The sequence below is a fragment of the Anser brachyrhynchus genome (assembly GCF_964034855.1).
Source record: "Anser brachyrhynchus genome assembly, chromosome: 1".
Lineage (NCBI taxonomy): Eukaryota > Metazoa > Chordata > Aves > Anseriformes > Anatidae > Anser > Anser brachyrhynchus.
In genome coordinates, this window is record NC_137694.1 from 13,643,612 (window position 1) to 13,669,663 (window position 26,052).

At 40.0% G+C, this 26,052-nt stretch overlaps 1 protein-coding gene across 1 annotated transcript in view; it reads right to left on the minus strand.

Moving 5' to 3' along the window:
• The window catches only part of RELN (reelin), a 293,615-nt gene that overhangs the window by 119,784 nt on the left and 147,779 nt on the right, over positions 1-26,052 (minus strand). The window contains exons 9-10 of the mRNA XM_080575334.1: positions 15,734-15,830; positions 11,150-11,390 (exon numbers count right to left, since the gene is read on the minus strand). Coding sequence (XP_080431460.1) covers positions 11,150-11,390; positions 15,734-15,830 — 338 coding nt within the window. The remainder of the gene's footprint in view (positions 1-11,149; positions 11,391-15,733; positions 15,831-26,052) is intronic.

A 26,052-nucleotide genomic window follows, 5' to 3' on the forward strand; every position in this document is an offset into this window, starting at 1 on the left:
AAACAACAGCTGCCTGCTGCCAAACAGAAAGAAGCCAAGATCTGTTCAGGGACGGTGGTCATCCCAAGGGGAAAAAAAAAAAATCAGTTTAATTTAATCTGGCACTACCAATACTATTATTCACAAGCTGCAATTGTTAAGCTATTGCTTAGCATGAATAGGGCAAAATGAAAATTGGCTGGATACATTCCCATAGCTCAGCATGCTTGGATTTGTTTTCAATCTAATATTCACTCTGAATTTTTCTGTGTTTTGAAAGTTTGACTGCTGGATAGTTACAGTGTCACTGCTTCTTGACTGCTTTTGAGGCCCGGTAGTGGCTCATCCTCACCCACCTCTGCTGCCTCACATATGCACTGTCTTACGGTTCACTTTTCCTTGACTGTTGTTTCCTGCCCCTACATCTGCTGGTGAGATGACCAAACTTGCATACCCTTGCCCATTCTGCTCACTTCTCCTGGCAAATTCCCCACCACGTGATGTCCTTCAGGCACGCTCCACAACAAACCTTGCCACTGATTACACTGAATACTGCACTGCTTACCAGGATGAGCACTCTCCCTTCTTGCACATTTGTTTTTATTGCCCCACCTTCTCAGCCTCAGCTGATCTCTTGCTTTATAAATGGATGGTGATTTTTCCCAGGATGCAGGCTTTCTTCTTGTTTTGTGCATGAAGAGGCAATAGTAGTATACTCCCTGATCAGGGCTCCTCGCTGGTACAGTGATACCACTCCTACAAGAAATACTTTTTCCTGATGAAATTGCTGGTTTGTCCCCTACTAGTTTAACAGATTTCATTTAGGAATTGCTCTGCTACAGGTAAATTGATCTATTAAATCAATCCCTCATACCACAGCAGTTTTATTATATGGTACCATGTTGCACTCCGTGGGAAAGCAGTGTGGAGCAGCCATGCCTGAAAAAATCCCACACATTTGCTTTCAGAATGGATTTCGCCATCAGTTTGCCTAGCAAATATTAGTCCAGATAGAGAAGGCATTCCTCTAAAATCAAATAATTAAATTATCTATGAATATTTCCAATCTGTGAATACAGTTCTTAGCCAACATTTCCATGAGAATCACCGAGTCTGATTAATTCAGGTGAACCTTCCATTGTATGGTATGACTGCATTAGCTAGTAATTTGAAGATACAGACTATGGGAGACAGTGACACATGGTTTCAAACCCAAACTTTGGGTCATAAGTCTGAATTTCACCCTCTTTATCCTACTCTATACTCCTTACATTTTAAATCTTCCACCTTCAGCTTTCACCCCTTTTTTGGTAGTTGTTTTTAGGAAAGCGTGTTGATTATCTGAGATACAGAAGGGTTTTAATTAGCACTGCTCAAAGCCATTGGGTTTCTGACAGCAGAAGTAGGGAAACTGAATTTGGTAAAGCAGGTGCTTTCCAACTGGATCTATTTGTGTTTTCATGAATAAATATAGACTAATTGTCAGTAGCATCTAAATGGTTTAAGGAACCTGAGTAAGATCTGGGATTCTACATCATGTTGGCTTGTCTGAAAAATCTCCGTGTTTTTCAAGACTTGCATGAGAGCACCACAGAAGGAGACATCTGCTGCGCTCAGTGTGACCTGTTGGCTGGAGGGGACCCCTGGAGGTCTCCAGTTCACTCTGCCATGTGAACTAGCACAAGCTAATTCTACGGGAGACACAGCTGGGAACACAGCCCTGAAGAGTTTCAGAAGCTCAAAAGGCAAAGATTGGGGATGTAAACAGAAGCACCGAAGTTCATCAAAACCAGTTTCTGTCACAGTTATTCAAGTCAAACTTGTGAATCAATAACTACCTCCTGGCTTTATGGTATGGAAGTTCTCTACTTGGAGAGCAGAACAGGGGGCAACTGAAAGATAAAACTGTGCCTTTCAGAGAAGCATCAACAGGAAACATCAGTGTGAAATTCCTTGCTGTAACAGATTTTTGGCTGAGGTACTGCATATCGTCTTCCATAGCTTTGTCCCCATGCTCCCACGAAAATGTTGTTCACCTCTGTGCCTTCAAAATACTTACAGCCATCTTTACCATCATTTAATTAGGCTTTTATCAGAGACAAACACTGATGCACCCCTTCATATTATCTCTCCTGGGCCTAATGGCCCCGATGATTCTTTCAGACAGCTGTAGCCTTACAATTTATTTTTTGGCGACATTTCTTGCATTGGAATGAATGTGTTGGGCATTTGGGCAGTGCCAGCTTGCAAAGGGCTGGTGGCAGATGGAAAGAAATCTGCCCAGTATGCCTTCACCTCTACACGAGCAGAGAGCCATCAATTTCCCCCATTAAGGAGTTGTCACGCAGCCCACCCAGCTGGAGGATCATCTCTGATAGCCAGGCTGGTTGGCGAATGCTATTCAAATACAAAACACAGTTTAAAAGGAAACAAAAATATCGTTTGTCGGCAAATTGAAAATGCATGGCTTTGACTGCAGCCAACTTTTTAATGACTGTAATATTTTAAGTGATTATTTTTGCCACTTCAGATTGCTCCTCAGAGAGGAGAGGTTTTTTTAATTAAAATCTAGGCAATGCAAACAGATGAGATATGAGAAGCAGAGGAACAAGAAATAAGACGAAGAAAATTAATTAAAGCAGCATTTTCAATGGAGCCATAAATTTGATATTGTGTCTTTCTGGGAATGGGTCATGCAGGTTCTCAAGTTTTTAGATTTTGGCATGGGAGCAGGTAGTGGGATAGATGAACTCTTGATAAAATTATGCCCTGTATATGGTTTCTTAGCTAGTGAAGGTAAAATGACAGAATTTAGGACAGATTCTAAATTCTAAATTCTGTGGATTTGGCTACTAAGGCTTCTGGCCTGAAGTCCACTCTTCAACCAAAGGAAAAAACACAATGTGATTAAAAGTTTCCCATGAGGTAAACAGGGCTTTAATCTTTCCCACAGGCTATGTTTTTAGACTATTTAATGTAGGTTACAGAACTAAAATCTTGGCTGCGCAAGCAGGCCAGGTGCAAGGAGGGTTATAGTGCACCTTCCTTTTTCGAAAAAACAATGGGATGAAACTTGTTCTGTGATGTAGTGACAGTCTATAAAGTGTGCTTTCACTCATCATTTCCGATTATAGACTGTTATCCAAAGGCTGGTGCTCAAAACATTTGCTTTTTATGAGTGACTCGTATGATCTGTATGGTTCTTAACTTTCTGGGACATTTCATAATGTTTGTACAACATCGGTAATTCTGTTGATGACCGATTTCCTTAATGAGTCATTTAACTGGCTTCTACTGAAATATTCCTCTATATTATTGGGAACTGTTGATATTTCTAGGACTCTGCAGTGAGCTTGATACATCCTCACCTGTTTTTCTGAAAGTAATGACATGTATCAACACCACTGTAAAATCAGAGAGAGAAAGAGTCAACCAAAGTCATTTCTACTCTTTGGCATCTAATGGGTCAATTTACATTGCTTTTATTAACGTGCATCTCACAGTGACCTGCAAAGACAAAATTCTTTCCTTCTAGGAGGCAGGAAACACCCCTGGTGTTTTGACGCTAGCTCAGCTCTAACCCTGGCTTCCTGCCACCCCCACCACACTTCTGAGCCACAGGGAACTGGCATGGAGAGAGGTGCAGGCTCAGCATCGCTGCCCACCGGCTATGCTCAGCTGCCTGAACAACACACAGCACCACCGTCAACCACCTACCAGTTCCAATGAACTCCAGGCCATTGTATCTAAGCATTATTTTTTTAATTAAAAGTGTGATTATTAAACAAAAACAAAATCAAAGAAACAAAAAACTGCACACACACAAAACACCAAAACAAAGCAAGAGCAATTCCACGCATGGGATACATCCAGTCCTATGGATATAAAGATGCTTCCTTATGGAGTGCCCACATTCTTGTTAAAGGGAGCTGGTTGACAGGTTTTGTGCACCCTGCTCTGCTGTCGTCACCTTTCCTCCCCTCTCACACTCCTCCTTCCACCCACAGAGAAGCACGAAAGGCTCTGAGCTGAGGTGCAGCAGGAAGCCAGCTCATCTCTTCCCAGGAAGATGTGCTGGATAACGGCTCCTGTGAGGTGAAGCAGCTGGCTAGAAGGCAGGGTTTGGCCCACAGACCAAAATCTGCCTTGCTATATCGTACTCAAAACCAAAGGAGCCTTGTCAGAAGCACCTACATCAAGGTATCTTTGCCCAATATAGGGTCGTGGCAATTTCCATCTGCCATTTTCACACTGGTGTAGCTAGAGAATCACCTTTCCTTCTTCAAACAAATATATTTCATCTGATTCACACGTGTACCTCAACCCCTTTTTAACATGAATTTAAAACCAAAAAAAAAGGGGGATAAAAAAGATCATTTCATCTCAAGCAATTAAAACCAACAAAGATATATATGGAATATCAGAATGTTTGTTTTGAAAGACCATCCAATGCCATTCCTATTAATTAACAGAGTATTCAGAGATTTGGAAATCTGCTCTGGAACTGGGGGTGTGGAATAGCTTAATCAGCCTTAATTTTGCCAAACTCTTAGGCCTGCCCATATGTCTCCTCTGCTCAGTCACACTCAGCAACACATGTCCAGGAAGGACTCACAGATCGAGGATGTGTATAGCCCCGATGTGCTCCGGGTGTGGTGAAAGGTCATGGAGTTTTACAGAAACGTTTTCAGCACAGTTTTCTCAGTGTGAGTGTTGAGTTTGCCCACTCTCTTAGGCAGTTTTCTCTTCCGCTAAGATGGATTGTGTTTCTGGGAGATTAAAATGAACTGAATGGCAATGACCTGTTACTTAGCTATCACAAGTAGGCACGATTGTATGGTACAAATCTATTGAAAAGCGAGGCCATGCAGCTATTTCAAAATTAACAAAACAGGGACCGTGCTAACTTGGAGACTCTCTCAGAACACACTTGAAATCCACTTGAGGAACATTAAAAAATAAAAAAAGATGAATTTAAAAACCTCAACACATCTTTTAAAACAGACTTACTTTATCAGTATAACGGGGCTGGGATGTTTTCAGGATGTATTGCTCATGTCCATGATAGTGAATAACACACATCAGGTACCATTCTCCAGCTCTGAAACCAACTTGCTCAGTGAGGCTGCCATGGGTCTTCCCTCCCTTACCCCCACCCCACACTATGCCCAGCTGCATGCTCACAGCTCAGCAGCACAGATGACCACAGGTGTAGTGCCTGAGTCCTGCAGACCAAACAAACATGCCAGATGATAGGCAAATGTTCAAATACAGAATTTGACAGGTACAGACAGGTACATTTTTTTCCTTTATTTGGACAACCAGATGATATCTCTGCCACTAGTCCCTACACCCCCTGTAAAGTGGGAGGAGGACTTGTGAGATATTACTGCATCAGTCCTAAAAAAATCTATCTATACATACATTTACCATCCTGTGAATACGTAGGAGCAAAAGTAATGGGAAACTCATATAGACAATTTCTGTTTTGCCTTCACAGAGAATTGGAAGTACTTTAATATTGTGTGTGTGGTGGAAATAAGCAGTATTTCAGGAAATACCAGAGGCTGATGACACTGTCTTTCACCTGTTTCTTTCCTCATTCTTTTTTTGCTGTTGTCCCAGAAGTGGTAAACTGACCAGATGGACTCCTACCCACAGCCAGCAGCTGAAGAGCAGCTGCAGCTACTGACTGAGAGAGACAGCAATTCTGTACCTTGACCCTTCTCAAAAGTGGCGAGTGTCACTAGTTAACACATCATGACCAAACACGTCATCACTGTATTGCCTGTGGCTATCTATAATGCTTTTCCTCAAATGTGGAAAAATTACAGAAACAGATGTTTTGGTCTCAATGCTACTTTTTTATGTAACCAGAAACACTGCAGAGACTTGAACTTGGTTGGCTCCCGTCTCAACCTCAGCTTTTGAGCTTGTGCATCCAAACTTACACAAGGACAATCAGAAAAAATAAAATAAAATTGCAGAATCTGTATTTCAAAAGACAACAGCAACTTCTGGTCAAGCCTACAGGACACATGAAGAGTACACTGAAAGATGAGACCACTTTTCTGTTCTTCTGTTCAAGAAGCATTACTGAAAAAAAAAGATTTAATCTTTTCCCCAGATTAGCTATGGAGTGTCGAGGTCCACAGACCTTCAACAACACTCAGAGCACAGCACTGCTTCATGTGTTTCAGCAGCCTCAACCACCAGTGTAATATCCTAACCATGCTTGGTTGCAACGCCATGGTCACACTCAGAGCTGTCACTGGAAATATTGAAATGCAGTCAGGAATTTATCCTGTTCAACACCCTTCCTCACAGTTCAACTCAGATAAATACGTTCCAGTGGATCCAATTAATCTCCTAAGGGTTGTTTGGCCTTGCTAAACAGCATCTTTCTTGTCTTTTGCTGTCTTCTTTGGAACTGAAACACACAAATTCAGTGGCTTATCTCTCAGCTTGCTTCCTATCTCAGTAGCCAGTTCCAGCTGCGTCTGCAATCAGCCATGTGAGTAACAACCGCTCCAGAGCGCAGCAAGAAACACAATAAAATTCCTGGTCCAGGCTCAAGCAGACTGGGAGAGGAGGAGAAACCACTTCCCAGGCTGGGCACAGCAAGTTCCTACAGGCACTTATTGAGGAGACACTGTCCGATTCCACCAAAGTGAACACATCAGTGCGTAATTACTATTAATGCTTGCGCCATCCTCTCCAGTGACTGAATTTGTCACAGAACCTAACCCAGGACACACATAACAGCCTTCATGGTATCAATTTTTCTTCATTTCAATGCCTTTTTACTTTATTAACCTAAGCAGCAATGAATTTGAGTAGTTTTACCAGCAGAGTTCCTACAGTTGCAGCGTTCACTATTTATTTTAGTAGATCTCAAGTGCTACCAAAGTAAAATTCCTGCAGAAAAAAAACAACACTTTCCATGTAACTTGATAAGCATTCAACATGAGCATGTACCAGATATAACAAGCAATTCTCAAAACCACCTCCTGGGCAACTACTGGGAAAGAACCGGCTGAAACACATCCTCCGCATTGCTCCACCACCTGAGCAATGCCTGCTGGGGTAGTCCAGAAGTAAACACCTAGAGAAAGACTATTTTACTCCTTTTTCTATCAGAAATAAGTATGTATGATTTCGTCTTCTTTCAGTTCTGGTTGCCAGCTGGATGAGCTACAATATACCACAGGGTACCACTGCCCTTCCACCTGAGAAATATGCAAATATCACCCATTCTCTGTGGTGAAAGGTGGTGAGCAAGAGAGGATGATAACCCCAGAAAATAACCCCAATAAAAGGGAGAAATTTAGAAAGAATCTTTTTTTGGTGTTTCTTTTTGTTTTTCTTAATATTTCATTCCCTTGGTCCTATGAAATTACTTATCTTTATGGCACAATTTTGGAAAGGAACTGATGCCCCACAGTTTTGCATATACCAGTTAAAACTGTTTTAAACAACAAATAACTTCCAGACATGTGACTGTTGACATTGTCAAGGAAACCCCTAAAGAAAAGCATTGAAGGGAGTCAGTGAAGAAGTTAACATCAACTTCAAGAAAGATTTTAAGGACAATTTATCTGAAATACTAATTGACAGAAGAGAGGAGGAGATGAATTTAAACTTGTATGGCACAAACAGGCTTGGATATCAGGGAAAGGTCTCATCAGAGTAACGTATAGCAGAAGACAATAGGTATAGGAACTTATTTAGAAAACACATAGATGAGCAGGTATAGTAACACAGTATAGTAATGTAATCTGCTGATCCCATAATAAAAATGTAAACAGAAATTTAAAATTACTTTACAGAATTTCTGAGCAAAAATCAGGATAATTAAACAAATCTTATATACCTGAGAAACAAAAGGACTTGCAGGAAAAAGCAAACTAGAATTAGGTTCCATGCAAGCTATCCCTATGGCATTATCAGGGTTTCTCCAAAACCATTTTGAATGCCAATGCCTTCAATGGCAGAGAAATCTCCTAAAACCTTCTCACAGTTTCTATTAACTGCTGCAGCTTGAGAGCATTAGCAATACTGGGAATCCTGTGAAGACGTCCCACCTATTGCTGCATCATCTTGCACTGGCTAAGTCGTTTAGCTACTGTGAAATGTTGCTTGCAACACACGTGATTGATGTGGTTCTAGCAATCATGGGTTACATTTACAATGTGGTGTAATGTCATTAGCACAATGTACAAAATTTCTCTAAATTTCTCTAAAATTTCTATTTATATGAAATAGCGTGTTTGTGATGAACTGAGATTAGAGCTATGCTAAAAATTTGAAAGAAAACAATAAAAGGTCTTGCTAAGTTTTATATGCTAACTTTTATATAATGTTCCAATCCTGAGAATCAAAAAACAAAAAAAATCGAAAAATTATTATTGGCACTATAATGCTACAACAGGGTCTATACTGAATCTGATGTAAATCTTGACATAATTTATGGTTTTTATTTTTGATATGACATGAAATTCACATTTCAAAATCTGTTGAAATTATATTTGGAAATATTTTCCTGAAAATTTGAGGAAAACTGCAGCAAAAAAAATAATAATAAAATCCAAGCATAGGAGTGCTCTGGTAGCAATCCAGATACACTAAAATTGTTTGAAATAACTACAGGGTCCCCAGGAGAATAAGAGCCCTGTGTCGAACACAGCCTTAACCCAGTCTGGCTACACCACAGCCTTGCACGTAGCCTTAACATGGTGCAATTTGCTACAAAGCCAAATGTCATCTGGGAACAGGTAGATGCAGTTATTTCTAGAACAGAAGACAACCTCAGAGGAATGGCAGGTTTGTGAATCCTCATTCATATCTCACACAAGGTTTGAGCTTGAAAGGGATTTCTGTCTAGAACATCTAACTGTTCTCAGTGTTCAAGTCCCCCACCTTTCAAGTAGCAACACTTTGTATAGACACTGAATTGGCTGAGTTTAAATAAACAAAACAAATCAAAATAAAACAATAAAAAGACATTTACTTGCTAATATTTAGATGATGTTTGTGCATGTTTCAGAAGGAGCAAATGGTCTTGGGCTTGGTCTGCTGAGAAGACACAATTGCACCTACGGCACATTAATCCTAGCTTTGCTTTCATACCTTCTCATGGATAGAATGGATTTTGAAATCCAGAGATAAGACTGATGATACAACAAATGTCAAAGGATCATAGAAAATCTGCATTAAATATGCAGGACATTATTTGATTCTAAAATCTCATATAAAAATATCATCGTAGTCTAAATGGTCTCACTGAAGTAAAAAAGTCAATATACAGGTACTATGAGTAGATTAGTGATAATATTTAGTTCTGAAAAGATTAACTTGAAAAGTTAAAAGTTAAAAAGATTAAAAAGCTGCGGCCATGACCAATGGCTTAGTGCCCTCAGTATGTGACACCTGTTTCCTGTGTGATTGTCAGAACCATTATCAGCTTCATAAATGAATGGCGGCAACAAAACCACCTTTTTTTTCTGAATGAAAAATAGGATGAAAACAGAAACTCATCCGCGGCTCAAGTTCTGTCTGGTTGGAAACACAAAAAACAAGAATGCAACTGATTTTGACAAGTAAAATAAGTCTGCATTTGAAGGAACTTTTTCCACAGAGATCTTGCAGGTCCCCGTAGGTTTTTTTCCTAAGGAAGTATGATCACGCGTCAGAGCAGGCTCTTACAGAGACAGAGACTTTTAGGGAACAGGCACTACCTGATCAAGAAAGGTGATATTCACTGTCAGAAAATGGGGAAAAGCATAGCTTTTTATGGCGGCTTAAAATGAAGCAAGCAGTAGTACCAAAAAAACACGAAGTTAATCAAACAGGTAGAATTTAACCTCTTTGAACATCTGTTTAACATCTTTCTTGGTGACACGGACAGTGGGATCGAGTGCACCTTCACCAAGTTTGCCGATGACACCAAGCTGTGTGGTGTGGCCGACACACAGGAGGGAAGGAATGTCATCCAGAGGGACCTGGGCAGGCCTGAGAGGTGGGCCTGTGCTACCTCATGAGGTTCAACAAGGCCAAGGGCAAGGTCCTGCAGCTGGGCTGGGGCAATCCCAAGCACAAACACAGGCTGGGTGGAGAATGGATTGAGAGCAGCCCTGAGGAGAAGGCCCTGGGGGTGTTGGTGGATGAGAAGCTCAATGTGAGCCAGCAATGTGTGCTTGCAGCCCAGAAAGCCAACCGTGTCCTGGGCTGCATCAACAGAAGCGTGGCCAGCAGGGTGAGGGAGCTGATCGTGCCCCTCTGCTCTACGCTCATGAGACCTCACCTGGAGCCCTGCGTCCAGCTCTGGGGCCTTCAGAGGGCCCCAGAAGAAGAATGTGGATGAATTAGAATGAGTCCAGAGGAGAGCCATGAGCATGATCAGAGGGCTGGAGCCCCTCTCCTATGAAGAAAGGCTGAAGGATTTGGTGCTGTTCAGCCTGGAGAAGAGAAGGCTCTGGGGAGGCTTCTCAGCGGCCTGCCAGTACCTAAAGGGAGCCTACAGGAAAGCTGGAGAGGGACTCTTTGTCAGGGGGTGTAGTGATAGGACAGTGGGGAATGGCTTTAAACTAAAAGAGGGTAGATTTAGATTAGACATTTGGAAGAAATTCTTTACTGTGAGGGTGGTGAGGCCCTGGCACAGGTTGCCCAGAGAAGCTGTGGATGCCCCATCCCTGGAGGTGTTCAAGGCCAGGCTGGATGGGGCTTTGGGCAACCTGATCTGGTGGGAGTTGTCCCTGCCCATGGCAGGGGGTTGGAACTGGGTGATCTTTAATGTCTCTTCCAACCCAAACCATTCCATGATTCTGTGATTCATACTATCTGAGAAACTTGAATTTGTTTCAAAAACATTGAACCATTTTGCTAAAAGGAAGCTGTTTTCCATTTTCTGTTTTATGATCTTTGACATGACAGTAGTTACAAAGTACTAGTGTCAGAAGAGTTGCATTGTTTTAGAAAGCCACAGTGGGACACAGAGGAGGCAGAAACAGAGCAACAAAGAACTTAGTTCTGCAAACAGATGGCATGGCCTAAACATTCTTTTATGTTCAGTTTGGTTATATTTTACAGACTTCTTCTACATACAATAATAATAATGTCATTAAATCATTAAACAAAAAAAAAAAAGGAAAGAAAAAGAAATCAAACTAACCTTCACTGTTGCCCCAGGAAAGAAAAGCCAGTTGCCAGTATCCACAGGATCAAGATTATCTTCTAATACAACTTTTCTGTGAGCAGCATTTATGATCAGGATGTTGTCCAACGCCCAACAGGCTTCATAGACTTCACCAGCATGAACATAATCCTGTTTCCACTGAAAATGGATGTTTTCCCCTTTAGCATCTTCAGGAAGGTACAAGATGTGGATGATCGTGCTGACATTGGAAGGAGCACTGAAAAACAACGATATTGAATTAGACCAAGTTTAAGCCATAACCAGGAACGCTTTTCCCTCATTTAACACATTTGCCAGGTGTGACACAGTTATGCTGACATCTCTTGTATGTTGGTAGATCTTCTATGACTATTAGAAAAATATCTGCCCCAAGGCAGAGTCCCACTGTGTTTGGCAGTGCCCAAACAAAGGCAGCCCCACTGCAAAGAACTCTCAAGCTATGATGGTGAAGAACAGATCAGTGCAGAGCCTGGAGAGCAGGAGCATACAGCATGGCAGCATTCATACTTGATACTGGTAGCAGCTCCTAGGTGATTGGCCATTGTCAGGTATTTTGCAGGTATGGCCAAGAGGAAATATTAAGGAAGCTTTTTATGAAAACAGATCTCCCCAGATGTGATTTTTACATGAGCTGTCACCAAAAGAAACTCACAGCTTCTGGTGTTACAATCCCTCACCAAGTGGGATGGAACAGAATGGCTGGAGGAAAAAGCTGGGAATTTTCTCTGACCAACCTGTCCTTCCAATCCCACACCCCTGCTGACAGGCTGATTCTGTGAGTGGGGAGGGACAGGTTGTCTTTCTTTTGGCATGCTGCATTCAAAACAATACAGAAGAAACAACGTAATTGACCTCTGCCTTTCTCTTGCCTCCATGAATGGAAAATGTGGGGAGAAGAGCCAGACCTGGATTGTTGGCAATGACTAAGGCCTGGAGCTCTGCTTCCCAAAGTTGCCCTCAGAGCTGTGAAGACTGAAGGTCATCCTGAGCACTACGTGTGTGTCTTTACTTTGCCACTGGTAATGAAAGGACTGAGCTCTGTGTGTGCAAGGAAGAGATGCTGAGAATTATTTTCATTTTATTTTGCATCCAGCAAGGGAATCAGCTACATTTGAACCTCAGGCTGCGAGGAGGTACAAAGCTGGGGTTTGCATCATGTCAGCTCCACCACCTTGCCTCTACCCTGGTGGTGATGCCTCAGCGGGTTAATAATTTGTGTGCCTTAATTCAGAAGTAATCCAGAACTTCTAGGGAAAAAAGGCAACAAGAACTTGCTCACATAGGACAAAACTGAGGGACTGCTCTTTGTCAAACAAATCATTAGAGTGCATGAGATGTTGAAAAGCAACTGTATGTGGTCCATATTCACACCCAGAACAAATCACCATGCACTTATGAAATGTTATGTCTTTTGCCCTCCACTGCAATGCTGCTCTGAGACATTGTCCTCACTTCTCCCTGGGCCCTGGGGACAGTTCACACCGATCACCTGCCTTGCCCAAGAGACATCCTTCCCCTCCCTCTGAAATTGCATTAACATGACACACGCCAACACACCAGCACATGACCACAGTGCCTTTCCTGCACTCCCGTCACACCCCATCCCAGCTCTCCTATTCCCTGGAGCTGCATGCAGTGCAGAGAAAGCCACTGAAGCACATTCACATAAATACTGTAACTCATACAGACCACAGGAGAAATGAGCATCCTTTCATAATTCATCCTCCTCTCTGCTTTGCATGACATTGCTCTGTTGACCTATTTTCTCCTGTCTGTTCCAGCAGTCAAAATTAAAACAACACAGATCGAACTGTGCATTAATTTCACATATTTTGGGTTTCAAAGGTTTATGCTTGTGCCATCACAGCTCTTGAATTTCCTGGTTGCAGAGCTATGAGGGTAGCTGAACTGATCTTATGAACTAGGTGTATAATTTTGGATCAGTGTGAGGAAAGAGGGTGTGTGGTTACTTTGAGGTAACTACACTGGCTGCAGTGAAGAGGTACATGTTTCAGTTTATATTTTTGTGAGATAAAAGAATTATTGTCCTTTATTTCACTTTAATTGTTCATAAATTGTGTCTTTTTCAAAGAAATCATAATCAGACCCAGAAGGAGCAGGAGGATAAGCTACTGAAACCCACTGCTTTGCAGCCAGAGCTTTGTTTGCTCATCACAAATTTAGTAGTTCTTTACCCTGCAAATTGTCTCAATGGTCTGAAAATGGGCAAATCACCTGCGTGGCACAGGAAGGCAGACTGAGACACAATGAGAACACTAAATATAAATAGTGTTTTTTCTTCCCCAGTTGTACTTGTTTAACTATATATAAATGTAACTGCATAAAATACCCTTCTCAATATTATTTAATAAAGTATTAGATGTTTCTAAGAAAGCAGAATGATCTCCAGTACTGATTCTCTATTTGAAGGTGTACATTTCACAAGAAAATATTTTAAAACTCTCATTCTTTTCATTCATAATCCTTTGTGCTTTTTGTGTAAACCAGTTTGTTAAAAAACAAAGCATATTTCACCATGATCTGGTTATTATAAGAGTGTTAGAAGCCAAATGTTCACATCAAACCATAAACCATTTTTATGGAACATTTTATCCTACCAAAGCAGAAACCTGCAACACTATAAATCATTGTTCTTGCTGAGATTAAAAGCGGTGCAAAAATGCAAAAGCAGTGAAGGTTTTGGTTTGGAACAAAGCAATCATGAGGAGAGCACAACATGCCTTATTTCCTGGTGTTTGGTGGAGAGCACCGATTGAGAAAAGTCTCTGTGACTATGATAAATTGCTTTATTTTTCTTTTTTCCTTTAATCGACTTACATTTCACTCTTGAAGATGTCACTGTGTTCATTAACTTTTGATTTAAAAATGGTTTGGCAGTTTAACATTCTTTCCATTCTTGATATAAAACACACTGATATCCACTTCACTTAAATGAGGTTTGGAGCGGACCCTTGGTGAGGACCAGGAACACAAACCCACACGCCTGCAGCACAGCATGAAACAGAGCCTGAACCTTCTGGCTAACAGAGTTACACTTTAAAGTAATTCTCTTCCTGACCTCCCACATAAGAGGTGGATGAAACTATGATTTGCTAAGGGCACTAAGGGCAGATCATGCCTGACTTATCTGATGGCCTTCTGCCATGGGTTTACAGCATTGGTGGACAGGGGAAGAGAAACAGATGTCATCCACCTGGATTTGGGCAAAGCATTTGACACTGTCCCACATGATATCCTTGTCTATAAATGGAAGAGATATGGATTTGATGGATGGACCATTCAGCGGGTAAGGAAATGGCTGCATGGTCACACTAAAAAAGTTGTGGTCAATAGCTCAAAGTCCAAGTGGAAATCAGTAATGAGTGGTGTTCCTCAGGGGTTGGTACTGGGAACAGTGCTATTTAACATCTTTAGCGGTGACACAGAGAGTGAAATTGAGTGCACCTGCAGCTAATTTGCCAATGACACCAAGCTGTGTGGTGCAGCTGACACACAGGAGGGAAGGGATGGCATCCAGAGGGACCTGGACAGGCCTGAGAGGTGGGCCTGTGCGAACCTCATGAGGTTCAACAAGGCTAAGTGCAAGGTCCTGCAGCTGGGCCAGGGCAATCCCAAGCACAAACACAGGCTGGGTGGAGAATGGACTGAGAGCAGGCTTTAGGAGAAGGCCATGGGGGAGCTGGTTCATGAGAAGCTCAACATAACCTGGCAATATGCGCTTGCAGCCCAGAAAGCCAACCGTGTCCTGGGCTGCATCAACAGAAGCGTGGCCAGCAGGGCGAGGGAGGTGATTGTGCCCCTCTGCTCTGCTCTCATGAGACCTCACCTGGAGCCCTGCGTCCAACCCTGTGGCCTTCAGAGGGCCCCAGAAGAAGAATGTGGATGAATTAGAATGAGTCCAGAGGAGGGCCATGAGCATGATCAGAGGGCTGGAGCCCCTCTCCTATGAAGAAAGGCTGAAGGATTTGGTGCTGTTCAGCCTGGAGAAGAGAAGGCTCTGGGGAGGCTTCTCAGCGGCCTGCCAGTACCTAAAGGGGGCCTACAGGAAAGCTGGAGAGGGACTCTTTGTCAGGAGGTGTAGTGATAGGACAGTGGGGAATGGCTTTAAACTAAAAGAGGGTAGATTTAGGTTAGATATTTGTAAGAAATTCTTTACTGTGAGGGTGGTGAGGCGCTGGCAAAGGTTGCCCAGAGAAGCTATGGATGCCCCATCCCTGGAGGTGTTCAAGGCCAGGCTGGATGGGGCTTTGGGCAACCTGGTCTGGTGGGTGGCATCCCTGACCCTAGCAGGGGGTTGGAACTGGGTGATCTTCAAGGTCTGTTATGATCCAAACTATTCTATGATTCTGTGATTCTATGCCAAAAGCAGTGGCAGTTCTGCAATTAGCGTTGGTGGCCATAATTTCACCCCTCAGCTTTTAATGTGCCTAAACAAGTGAGAACTGAAAAGCTAGCAATCAAAAAGTTTTAAAAGACCGAGGCTTAAACAACACCTGCTCAGCCAGAAAGCATGAAAATGATTAAAAAGCTGTAACAAACCTAATTTTTTCCAGCTGAGTCCAATCCGCAGAACTGTTCTTGCTGTAGGACACTGTGATGCTGGGATCTGAGTAGCTAAAGCGGCATGATCCTGATCCTGTGAAAAGCAATGAAATTAGAAGTGTTACGACACATTGAAGCAATAAATGATCCTCCAATAACAACCACTGCTGACTGTGCCTTTGTCACATCATCGCTTCTCCGTAATTTTAAAGTGCTTTGATTGATGATGAAATTTCCTGGGATCTGTTGCTGCAGGTAAACACGAAATAATGCATGCTTTATGAGTCAGAAATAAAGTAGAAATGATAAATCACAGCAGTGCCATGTAATCTCTGCAAATTTCCCAAGGGAAGCCAAATAAATTGCTTAACACCCCCTACTGCAGGGAAAAAAGACACCATATAATGTTTAAACAAAACCTTGTTATTAGAGTATAATCCACAGAGCAGTAGTTATAGGGAAAACAGTAAAAGACTGTTTTCACATTAGTACATAGGAAAAAGAATTAAACAGAAATAAAAATACAGTAAATGATAGGAAAATATATACAGGATTACTTGAACCGAATGTGCTCTAGGAATTTAAAAGAACAAAGATGTTAAAAAATTAGTACTTTAAGGATGCCCAAAGAGAATTAAATGAAGATATCATCCCATATACTCACTAGAGCCTATAATTAATAATAAACATTGGATGTTGATCTGGGAATCTCAGAACACTTTACAAAAATGAACTAATTAAGCCTTATGGCACCCCTGCAAGGTAGGGTAATATATTTACTTTTGATTTGTAAAAGGGTGCCTCTGGGTGTTGTCACAAAGCATAAGCTTAACAATTAATAAAGGGGACAGTCAAAATAATAAAAACTGGGATTGAAAAATTTGACCTACCAAACGTGATAGACAAACTGAGTGATAATTAAATACACTAAAAATACTATTTTTGTTCTCAAACATCAAGTAATTCATCCCTCTCAGAAAATTTAACACCCAGTGAAACAGGTAAATCCAAACGTGTGTTCCAAAGATCAACATTTCTACTTCATAGACAGGTTGAAATGTGAGACTCAAAGGTCAGCAGACAGCAGCTACCTTCCATATTTAAGAGAAGCTGCTCTCAATTAAACAGCACCTCTGATTGCATCAGGATACTGCTGAGTGAGTACCACAGCTTTGCTTATAGTAGGTGTATGTATTATGTGTGGTATGAGTAGCATGTTATGCTTCTATGTGCTTCAGATATGTTCAGTTGCAATGAAAATCATGTTTATAACGGTATATAAATACACATAAAAATATAACGTATAAATAATATATTTTATAAAACTTTAAATATAAATTATATAAAATAGAAACATACACATTTATATTTATATATACAAATGTGAAAATTGCTGAACATAAAATTTTGCAGCTTGGGCTACTTATTGTCATAATGAAATAAATGGCCTGATTAAAAAGGCGTTGACCGCTTGTACAAGGGACCAGCCTACACATTTGAATAGGAACATATGTCATGATGTACACTGCTTGCAGCCCCCGCTCCCCCGAGGCAGCTCCCATTCACAGCTCTCAGCTCGACAGCAGCTGCACAACTGTTTTTTCTACTCTGCAGAACACACCACAAACAGAGGGGAAAACGCCCAAAAGATGGGATGAAATCCTATATCTGTAATTTTGCCTGATGCACCAACTAGCATCCTGGAAATGACCCACAAAGTTAATTTCTTGTATCTTTTACTTGTGTTAAACTGTAAATATAGAAGCAGATCCTTCCGAATCTACTCACTACAGCTATGTGGGGGTACATTCAGCTGCTCTGATACGTACTCTGCTGTAACGAGGCACAGAATAATTAATATTGCAAAAGCAGCAGGACTTTGAATTACCAAACATGTACCCAAAATGACTACAAAGCAAGTCTCTGGGTATAATTTACTGACAAGGTACTTTATTTCTCTGATATTAAAACCAAATGATGTCAGAAAAAGCCTTTGTATTTCATATTTGCCCATCTGCTGAGATGGTCTACTTTGCTGAGTGGCATCTGCTGTCAGCTCCTACTTGTGGCTTTTAGGAGTTCCAATCTTTAATCACACTCATTTATTTTATTACAGGGGAATTTGGTTCAAAACCAATGAACTTCAGCTGGTCTAACCACTTTGGCTGACAAGAGGCTGTGAGGCAAAGCAGCAACATACTGACTTTTCTGTCATACAAAAACTAAAGGAGCATAAACAGGAAAAATAACCTGTTAATAATGTGCCATTTCAGTTATTGTTGCAATCAACTCTTGGTATGGTACTCTTAAACAAAGCCAAGTCACAATGTCCTGCCAAAAATGTGGAGAAGGCCACATTTGCTGACTATACCATAAAGACAGCAAGAAACAAGCATTTCCAGTCAGTACAATATATGAAGGATGTCATCTCTTAAATCTCCCTCAGACTATGCAACAAAGATAAAAGTCATTGCTTGTAAGAAAAAGAACCAGTGAAAAAGGGCTTTGCAAGGCAGATGCGGTGTTTCTCTTGTGTTATTGGAAAGAGAGCAGTGGGGACAAAGAAAAGAGGGGAGACAAGTGCTAGTTTCTACTATTATTTTAATAATCAGGACCAGTTTTATTAAGAGTAAAATTAGTTTGCAAATGTCATCAAGGTCAAAGTAAGCAGCAGTTACTGACTGTGATGACAAATGTGTTATCAGTGTTTAAATTCCTGCTTTTTTTTTTTTTTTTTTTAATATACAAGAAGTACAAGAATCTGGTGCTTGCTTCTTTTGCAAAACCAATGTTCTTCCTAGCTTATATCAATAGTTTCTTCCCAAGGAAAGGGAGAAAGGTGAACACAAAACTGTTCTCCAGAACTAGATTTATTGAGATGTTATTGAAAGCCAGTGTCTTTCAATATAATTTTCAATATATCAATATTCTCAATATTACTTTCAATATTGTTATTACTTAATGCTATTCCTATTACTCCATATTACTGTTATTTCAGTAATCTGAAACTAGAATTATTTAAAATATTTTGTGGAAATCTGCAGTTTGGATGTTTGCCTCTGCCTTGACTAACAAAGCCATCCTCTGACTTTGTGAGCAAATAGGTGATCAAAATTCAAGTAGTAACAGAGCAGTGTTCCCCCAGGAGAGGTGTCCTTCACACTGCTTCTAGAGATGGTAATAAATGTTGTGCCAGCTCTAAGCAGAGCCATGTGGGTAGGATGTCACACTGTAAATCTTCACACCTGCCCATCTTCCAAAGAAAAAATTGTACAAGATGACATAAAACCTTTTGAATGAGCCTAGAATATGGTTGTTTTAAGCCAAGAATGCCCAGGTTTTGAATTAGCCATGAAAACTGGTAAGAAAACTTATAGAATGATTGCCATTAAGAATTCTATACTAGTAAATTACTGCATTAGAGCACAATGCTGTTTCTTTCTTAAACCAAATACATCACAGAAAATCTGATGCCCTGATATGGTTACTGTCAGTTAGTTCAACTTTCTAAAAGTTACCGATAAGCTTTCAAAATTAAGGTGTGTGTATTTGCAAATTATTCAATATGTATAGGCAAGAATTTCCTTCGGTTTCAAGAAATAAGACAAATTCTTCCTTTACAGAATTTTTGCAAATTCTTCCTTTGAAATGTTTTTACTCTTTTTCATAGGCTTCTAGCTGAAGTTCACAGATTTCTAAAACTTTTAAAAAAATGCTCAAGTAGAGACAACCTTCATGGATATTTTTTCAAATGATATATTTGAAACTCAGACAATAATTTTTTGTCTTCTGTGGAAAACTATGAATAGTAAAACAGCTTCTGTTATAAAACCCAGCTATTTTCATATATTGAATATTCTAATTCTATTCTTAACACTATTTTATTTGGTCTGCACTTCACATGCTTGGATTTTGCCCCAAGGCAAAGCTGAATAAAATAAAATTTGCTCAAAGTTGAATCCAGACAAAAACTCTGATGGAGGATGGTTTTGACTGGCAGAGTCTGTGAACGCTGAGTAGCTCCTTCCTGCTGCTTTACTAATTCTACCTAAACCAAAGAGCAAAGAATAGAAAAGGGAAGGAAAACCATGCTTCTTAACTGTTTTGCTACTTGTTCTGGAGGATTTGTAACACATAGCAAGGTGTAATGAACACTGAATGCTTATGTCCTAATGAGATGGTCATGTCCTTTTGCTTTTTTTCTAGAAGACTCATTAACCTTGTTTTGGTTTCTTTCAATGCCATTATTAGTGAATATTTTATGCACCTTATGTTTTAAAACATTGTGTATGTAGAAGTACTAAGAGTATTTAAGGAGAAATGTTGTGAAGGCACTTCATAACAGGTATTTGTAAGCAGGTATTAATGTATTTGCATCTAGGCTGACGATGGAGGCAAAATTAATGCAAGACTCACTACAGCTTTGCCTCCAACTGTGCCAGATCTGCAGAAATCCGAGTCATGTGGCTGTTGGTCTCTAAGATTTGTTAACAACACTGATTAGAAGCTGGTGTTTTGCTGAGATAAAACTGGGTGCCATCTGCAAGGGAAGCAATATTTTTCTCCTTATAGACTGTGACGCCCTTCGCCTCTTGACAACCTCCTGATAGCTCCTGCAAGTGCTTCAGTGGATAAGCAGATGAGATATCTAATGCTGGCTCTAAGGAGAATAAGCCTAGTGTGTAACTGTGCAAGAAAAACTCACGCGAAAATTTGTAGAAGGGTTTGATTGTGTCCTAACAGTGGCCTGAAAGGGAGCTCAGAAGAATCCTGTTTATCTAATACTGGAAGATTACTTTTGTTCATTTTGTTAATGTGATGAATAATGATTAGTGTTTGCTAAGGATTATGATTTGCTGATATCACTTGAATTAAGCCAGACAGAATAGTATAAATTACTTCTGGTCAAATTTGGCTGGCATGCTAATATTTTTTTTTTCCAAATTAATGAACCATACAGTCTGGTATAATGAATGCTCCATGGATACTACTTAAAAAAAAAAAAGTATATGTTCATGTTGTCTTCTAGTAAAGAGCCAAATGATTTTAACCACGTTAAAAGGTGGAATATTTTGGGCTGGGAATACTAGAAGCACTGGTATGAAAACATGCAACTCACTATTCATGTAATATTCCCTCTGAAAATTTCATCAAGAGAAGGTCACAGGAATATTTTTATTTTTCCTGGAAGCCACAATTTAGAACTTGATTTCAAGTGTGATTTTTAATTCCGTCAAATTTTAGATCTTTAGCCATTTTTTTTAAAGTGTCTTTGTTTATAGATCAAAGTTGGAATACAAATAAATATTTTAAGTGTAAAAAATCTTAAAATAAAAAACTGCAAGAACTGTGTTCTATGTTGTAATTTTATCCTACTTTTTCACAGAAATAATTAAATATTTTATTGCTGACTATTTGTTTCTCCCTTACAAGAAGATTTTGGCTGTCTGTGCCCCTGAGTGTGTTCTGACAAACAACTTGGAATAAATACCTGACACTAGGAAACAACAATGTTAATGGTATTTGCCTTTGGTGAAAACCAGGGCTACTCTAACTTTAGTGTGAATTATGAGTTTTGTGATGCGAAGTTTCAACTATTCATTTCCAGCAGTTTCTGGAGAACAGCTAACTTTTGTTCCGCTGACAGCTCTAGACTGTTGTTCTACTTTGGAAATGCTGGTAGTTACATCCAAATTAAAGGTTGACAAACATGCTAGAAGCCTCCATCATAAAACTGTGTAAGAGTAGAATAGTTAGTAAATACATTTGATAAAAATTAATCAAATGGACTTCAGAACTGAAGTCCTAAAATTAATCAGAGGTCAAAGCCCTATTGGATTGGGCCCTGAGCAAGCAGACCCCACCCAGAAGATATCTCCGGTTGGTGCAGCAGACCTCCCATCTTCCCTTCTCACCCATGTCCTGTGAAGGTTCTCAGTAACAGCAAACCTACTTTCTAAGAAGTAATCCAGCTGTTAAGTAAGAAAAGTCTGAGAAAACACTTATCCAGCCCAACTTCCTTTCAGTCTATTTATATTCAGTGATATGATGTGCTTCCTGTGCTCACACAAATCTTGTTCTCTTCTAATGAACAAGACAGATCACAGATCATATTTCTTTTTGCACTGAGAACATTAAGGAGAGAAAAATAAGCCAGGCAGAAAGCTGTATTTCCCTTATGCGAGTTTCCAGTTGATTCTGATGTAAAGATGCTCAGCTATTTATAGTGTATCTTTCTGAAATACAGCCAGCAGGTATAAGCCAGCAGGTTCTTGGATAATGTGTCTGTTGCCAAATAAATAATTAAATGATGCTTCTAAATTTAACCACATTCGTAAGTGCACCAATAGTGTATAGAGTACCTTGCTGAAGGCAAAGTGAGTAAACTTGTTAACACTTGGATGTAATAGACACCCATTAATTACAGCTACGGAAATAATAATATCATTAACTCCCCAGAAAGACTTTCAGTGGTTCTTGAATGTGTGACTAAGTAGTAAGCCCTATGCTAAGTAAGCGTTTTCTACTTGTACACCCGTATTGTATGCTTCAATATTATTGCCACTAAATGCTTAATGTCAGATCAGGCAGAGGTCCTCTGAGAGGATGACCTTTCAATGAAGCTGGGTAAAATTTAAATTATACCACTTTAAACCTAAAGTAGTTATTAATTGGTACACTAACTTGTATCAATAAGTAGACAGAGACCTATTGCTTAGCTCTGATTAGCAGCCTGGGTCAGCTGTGAAGGTCAGTAATCAAGACCTTTAACACCATAATGGTATGAAAGCACGGCTGGAAGGTAAATGGTGTTTTATTCAGATCCCAACAGCTAGCATGTACCAGGGAGGCATACAGAAAGCACATATTGGTCCCAGAACTGCTGTGTAAAAAGATGGTTGCTCAAATATAAAGACTTGAAAGTAGTTTCCTTGCCTGCTTTAATGAATTTCCCCGTCACCAAGAAAATCTGGGAAATTTTTCTTTTTTCAAGCCAAGTCCTGAATTAAGGTGTCTCTCTTTTCTGAAACCCTATAAAACAGATTGCCTGTCATTAACTTTATATGTAGGTAGGTAATAATTGGTTGGGTGAAAGGCTTTTTTTATTTTTTTCAGTGCCTGATGGGTTTTCTCTATTTTTATCTGCTTTTGCTGTCATGGAAAACCCCCTCCCTTCCCCGCTGGAGAAAAAAATACAGGAGCATTTTGCTGAGCTGGGGCCTTCTATCCCCCCTTCTCTCCCCTAGGAACTACAGATGCTTTGTTGTTTGAGTTAATTCAGAAATGGACAATTTTAATCATACAACAGTGTTATCCTAATACAAAGATATGAGCCGGATTAAGATGAAAGTCAGTCTGTAATCCGGTATTTATTATTTTCAGCAACCAATTCGGTAATGGCTCGCATTCGACCATGCGGAGGTGGCTCTGCCACCTGCCCTGGGTCAGAACCCAGGGACTTGCTTTATCTTTGCTGCTTTTCTCTGCACAGTAAATCTGTAGCGCTCACAGTTTAATTCATAACAGTGGAAGAGAAACCCTGGTACTGAAGTAATAAAAACAGTATTTCATTGCAACCTTGGACTGGCCAAAACAGCACAAATCATTTCGCCAAAAGGCTATTAAAATGTCTTTCAAATATCGCATTAACTTTAAGCCCTAGTTTCAACCTAGGCATTATCTAGGCAGCCCCTCTTGTATAACTCAGCAAAATCAATAACCCCCACCTAACATCTCCACTCATGCTATGTGAAGTGTGCTGGATGATGTTACTTACCTGTCTTACTCTTTCACATTAGGTGCAATTTATAACCTATGTATCTACACAAAGGGCTTCTCTGGCAGGAAAGTGAAAGAAAACTAGTGGGTTTCATGCCAGGCAATAGAAAATGACAATCTGGGAGGTAAATAAAAAATCTTAATACTGTTTTATCAGGTGGAAGATGAGAAATGAAGCAAGCAGAAGAAATTCAATATGTCAAATTACACCAATTTTTGCATTTAATTATATCAAATTCTCAAGCTCTTCCCCAATGTACAGGAAACAAATCAGGACAAAACAGCCTGAGCGTTCAGATACACTCTGTGTTCTTGCTGCTTAGAGGGGACTGGATCCAAATGTAGCAACAATCAAGCATCATTTCACAATCTTGATTTCTTACAGGCCTTAGTGTTTTAATTTACCTAGCTTAAAAGCTGTTTTATGCACTATTTAAACTCAGTTTATGCAGAGTCCTAACATTTATTTATTTATTTATTCATTTTATTAGCCAGCTTCCCAGCAATGGAATCCTTTTAAAACTACAAACTAGCCCAGGAGTGCCCCACATTTTCTTAACACAAGATAATCTATCTGTCCTGCAGATGGTAGCAGCCATCTCCCTCCAGCCACTCTGTGCTTTGGGAATTCTCCTCACCTGTTCATACCACAGTTAACATGACCTTATGAATGTACCAAGCACACAAATCTGGTGCTTTCTGGAAGGCATCGGAGCAGAAGAAATCTGGGTGCTGAAGGAAATCATCCATGCAAGTGATTAAAATGAAGGAGGTGGCTCAGCATGCCCAAAACATTTAGCTCCACAGTTTCCGCCATTATTTTTGTGTTCAGCTACAAGACAGTGAGAGATTTAAAAGATCAAATACTCTTCCTTGCTGTCCTCAGAAGAACCTTACTTTTCACTTTTGTATTTCTCTAGAGACACATGAGTGAATTTTCATAGCAATTCTGAAGGGACTTGCTCATCTCTGTCCAGCTCAGCTGAGGGCAAGTCCAGTGCTACCTCATAAAATGGCTATCACAGCATTTGTCAGTCATTGGATAGCCTCTGCTAATTAGCCTCTGCTAATTATAAAACTAACGAAAAAAAAAAAAAAAGAGAAATTAAGAGAAAATGGTCAGCAGTGGTTCCTCCCAGCCAAAGCTAAGGCACATTCCTATTGAGTGGTCTGAATCCAAGCAGGAGATAAAGACAATGTAACAGCAGTACTGTCAACATAACAGCTGCCACCAGAAATAAATTAAAACATGATAAAAATATAAATTACAATTGCCTTTAGACTGTAACATGGGGCCAAATGCATTCATTGTTGTTCATGCTGCTGAGCCAAGCAGCATAGGGATGTTTCTAGAGAGGAGGAGAAAGAATCACCTTGCCTTGCAGATGCCCTGCAGAGCCCTCCAGATGCTACTCTAGGTAAGCACCTGGAGAGGCTGCTATTCCCTCCACAGACATACATGGGGGTCAAGTGAATCAGCTGCTGTATTTATGTCTATAGATTATTTCTGTAAGGTAATTTTTGTCCACTGTGGTCTTCTGTTTGCTAAGGTTAATAGGGAAGCAAATGTGTTTTCTGAAGCATAAAGCTTGGCAGTAAGGACTAATCCAAAGGGCACATCCAGAGATTCTGTTTAAAAAAATAATAATAGTAATTATAAAATTTGTGTAGTTTGAATATGTTTCAGAGAAAGAAAAAAAAGGAGTATTTCCTTTATCTACACAATCAATTACATTTTATAATTCAATTCTCTAGGACTCACGCTGATAACAAAGTCAAACTGCCAACTACAAAAATGAAGAAAGAAATGTAAACCTGAAAAAGTTGTATTTTTTTTACTAAAAGTGATAAAAAAAACTCTCTGTGCTTTGTCTTCAACACACACCACTGAGATCCTTAGCACTTGGATTCACAGAGTAAAACAGCTCTGTTGTTGACCCCAGTGATCTCGGTGGTTCAGAAAGAGTAATAGGGGCTGCTGGGTTAATGACTCACTAACCTGCTGCCCGAGGTGAGGCAGGGCATAACACGAAAACCCTTTTGGAACCATTATGTCAAAGATCTGCATCCAAATCAATGACCCTTACTCATATGCTAATCAAAAGCATATTTTAAATTGTTTTCTCCATTACACTTGCAAAGGACTGTGAAATCCTCAAGCAATAAAAATAGGCTGTAAATACACTGTGCCACATAGAAGTTCTTGATATGTGCATTACACATGCACCTTTCCTCTTAACAAAATTATACTACAAACATACAGGTCAACACAGGCTAGACAATTCCTCTTCATTTAAGTGCTGCTGATGATCTGATGGATTTATAAAGCTCAAGAATTTTGAAGTGAAGACAGTCGTGACTGCTCAACCAGAAAATCAAGTTGCAAGAGTGAAAAGTATGCTGAGCAAGACTGAAGAAATTATTAGCTTTGTTGCTTATTTCAGTGATTAAATGATGAGTTTGTCAATAAAATATTTATGCATGTGACAGCAGAAAACTTAATACTTTATTTCCTTTGGGGAAACAAATAAACAGAA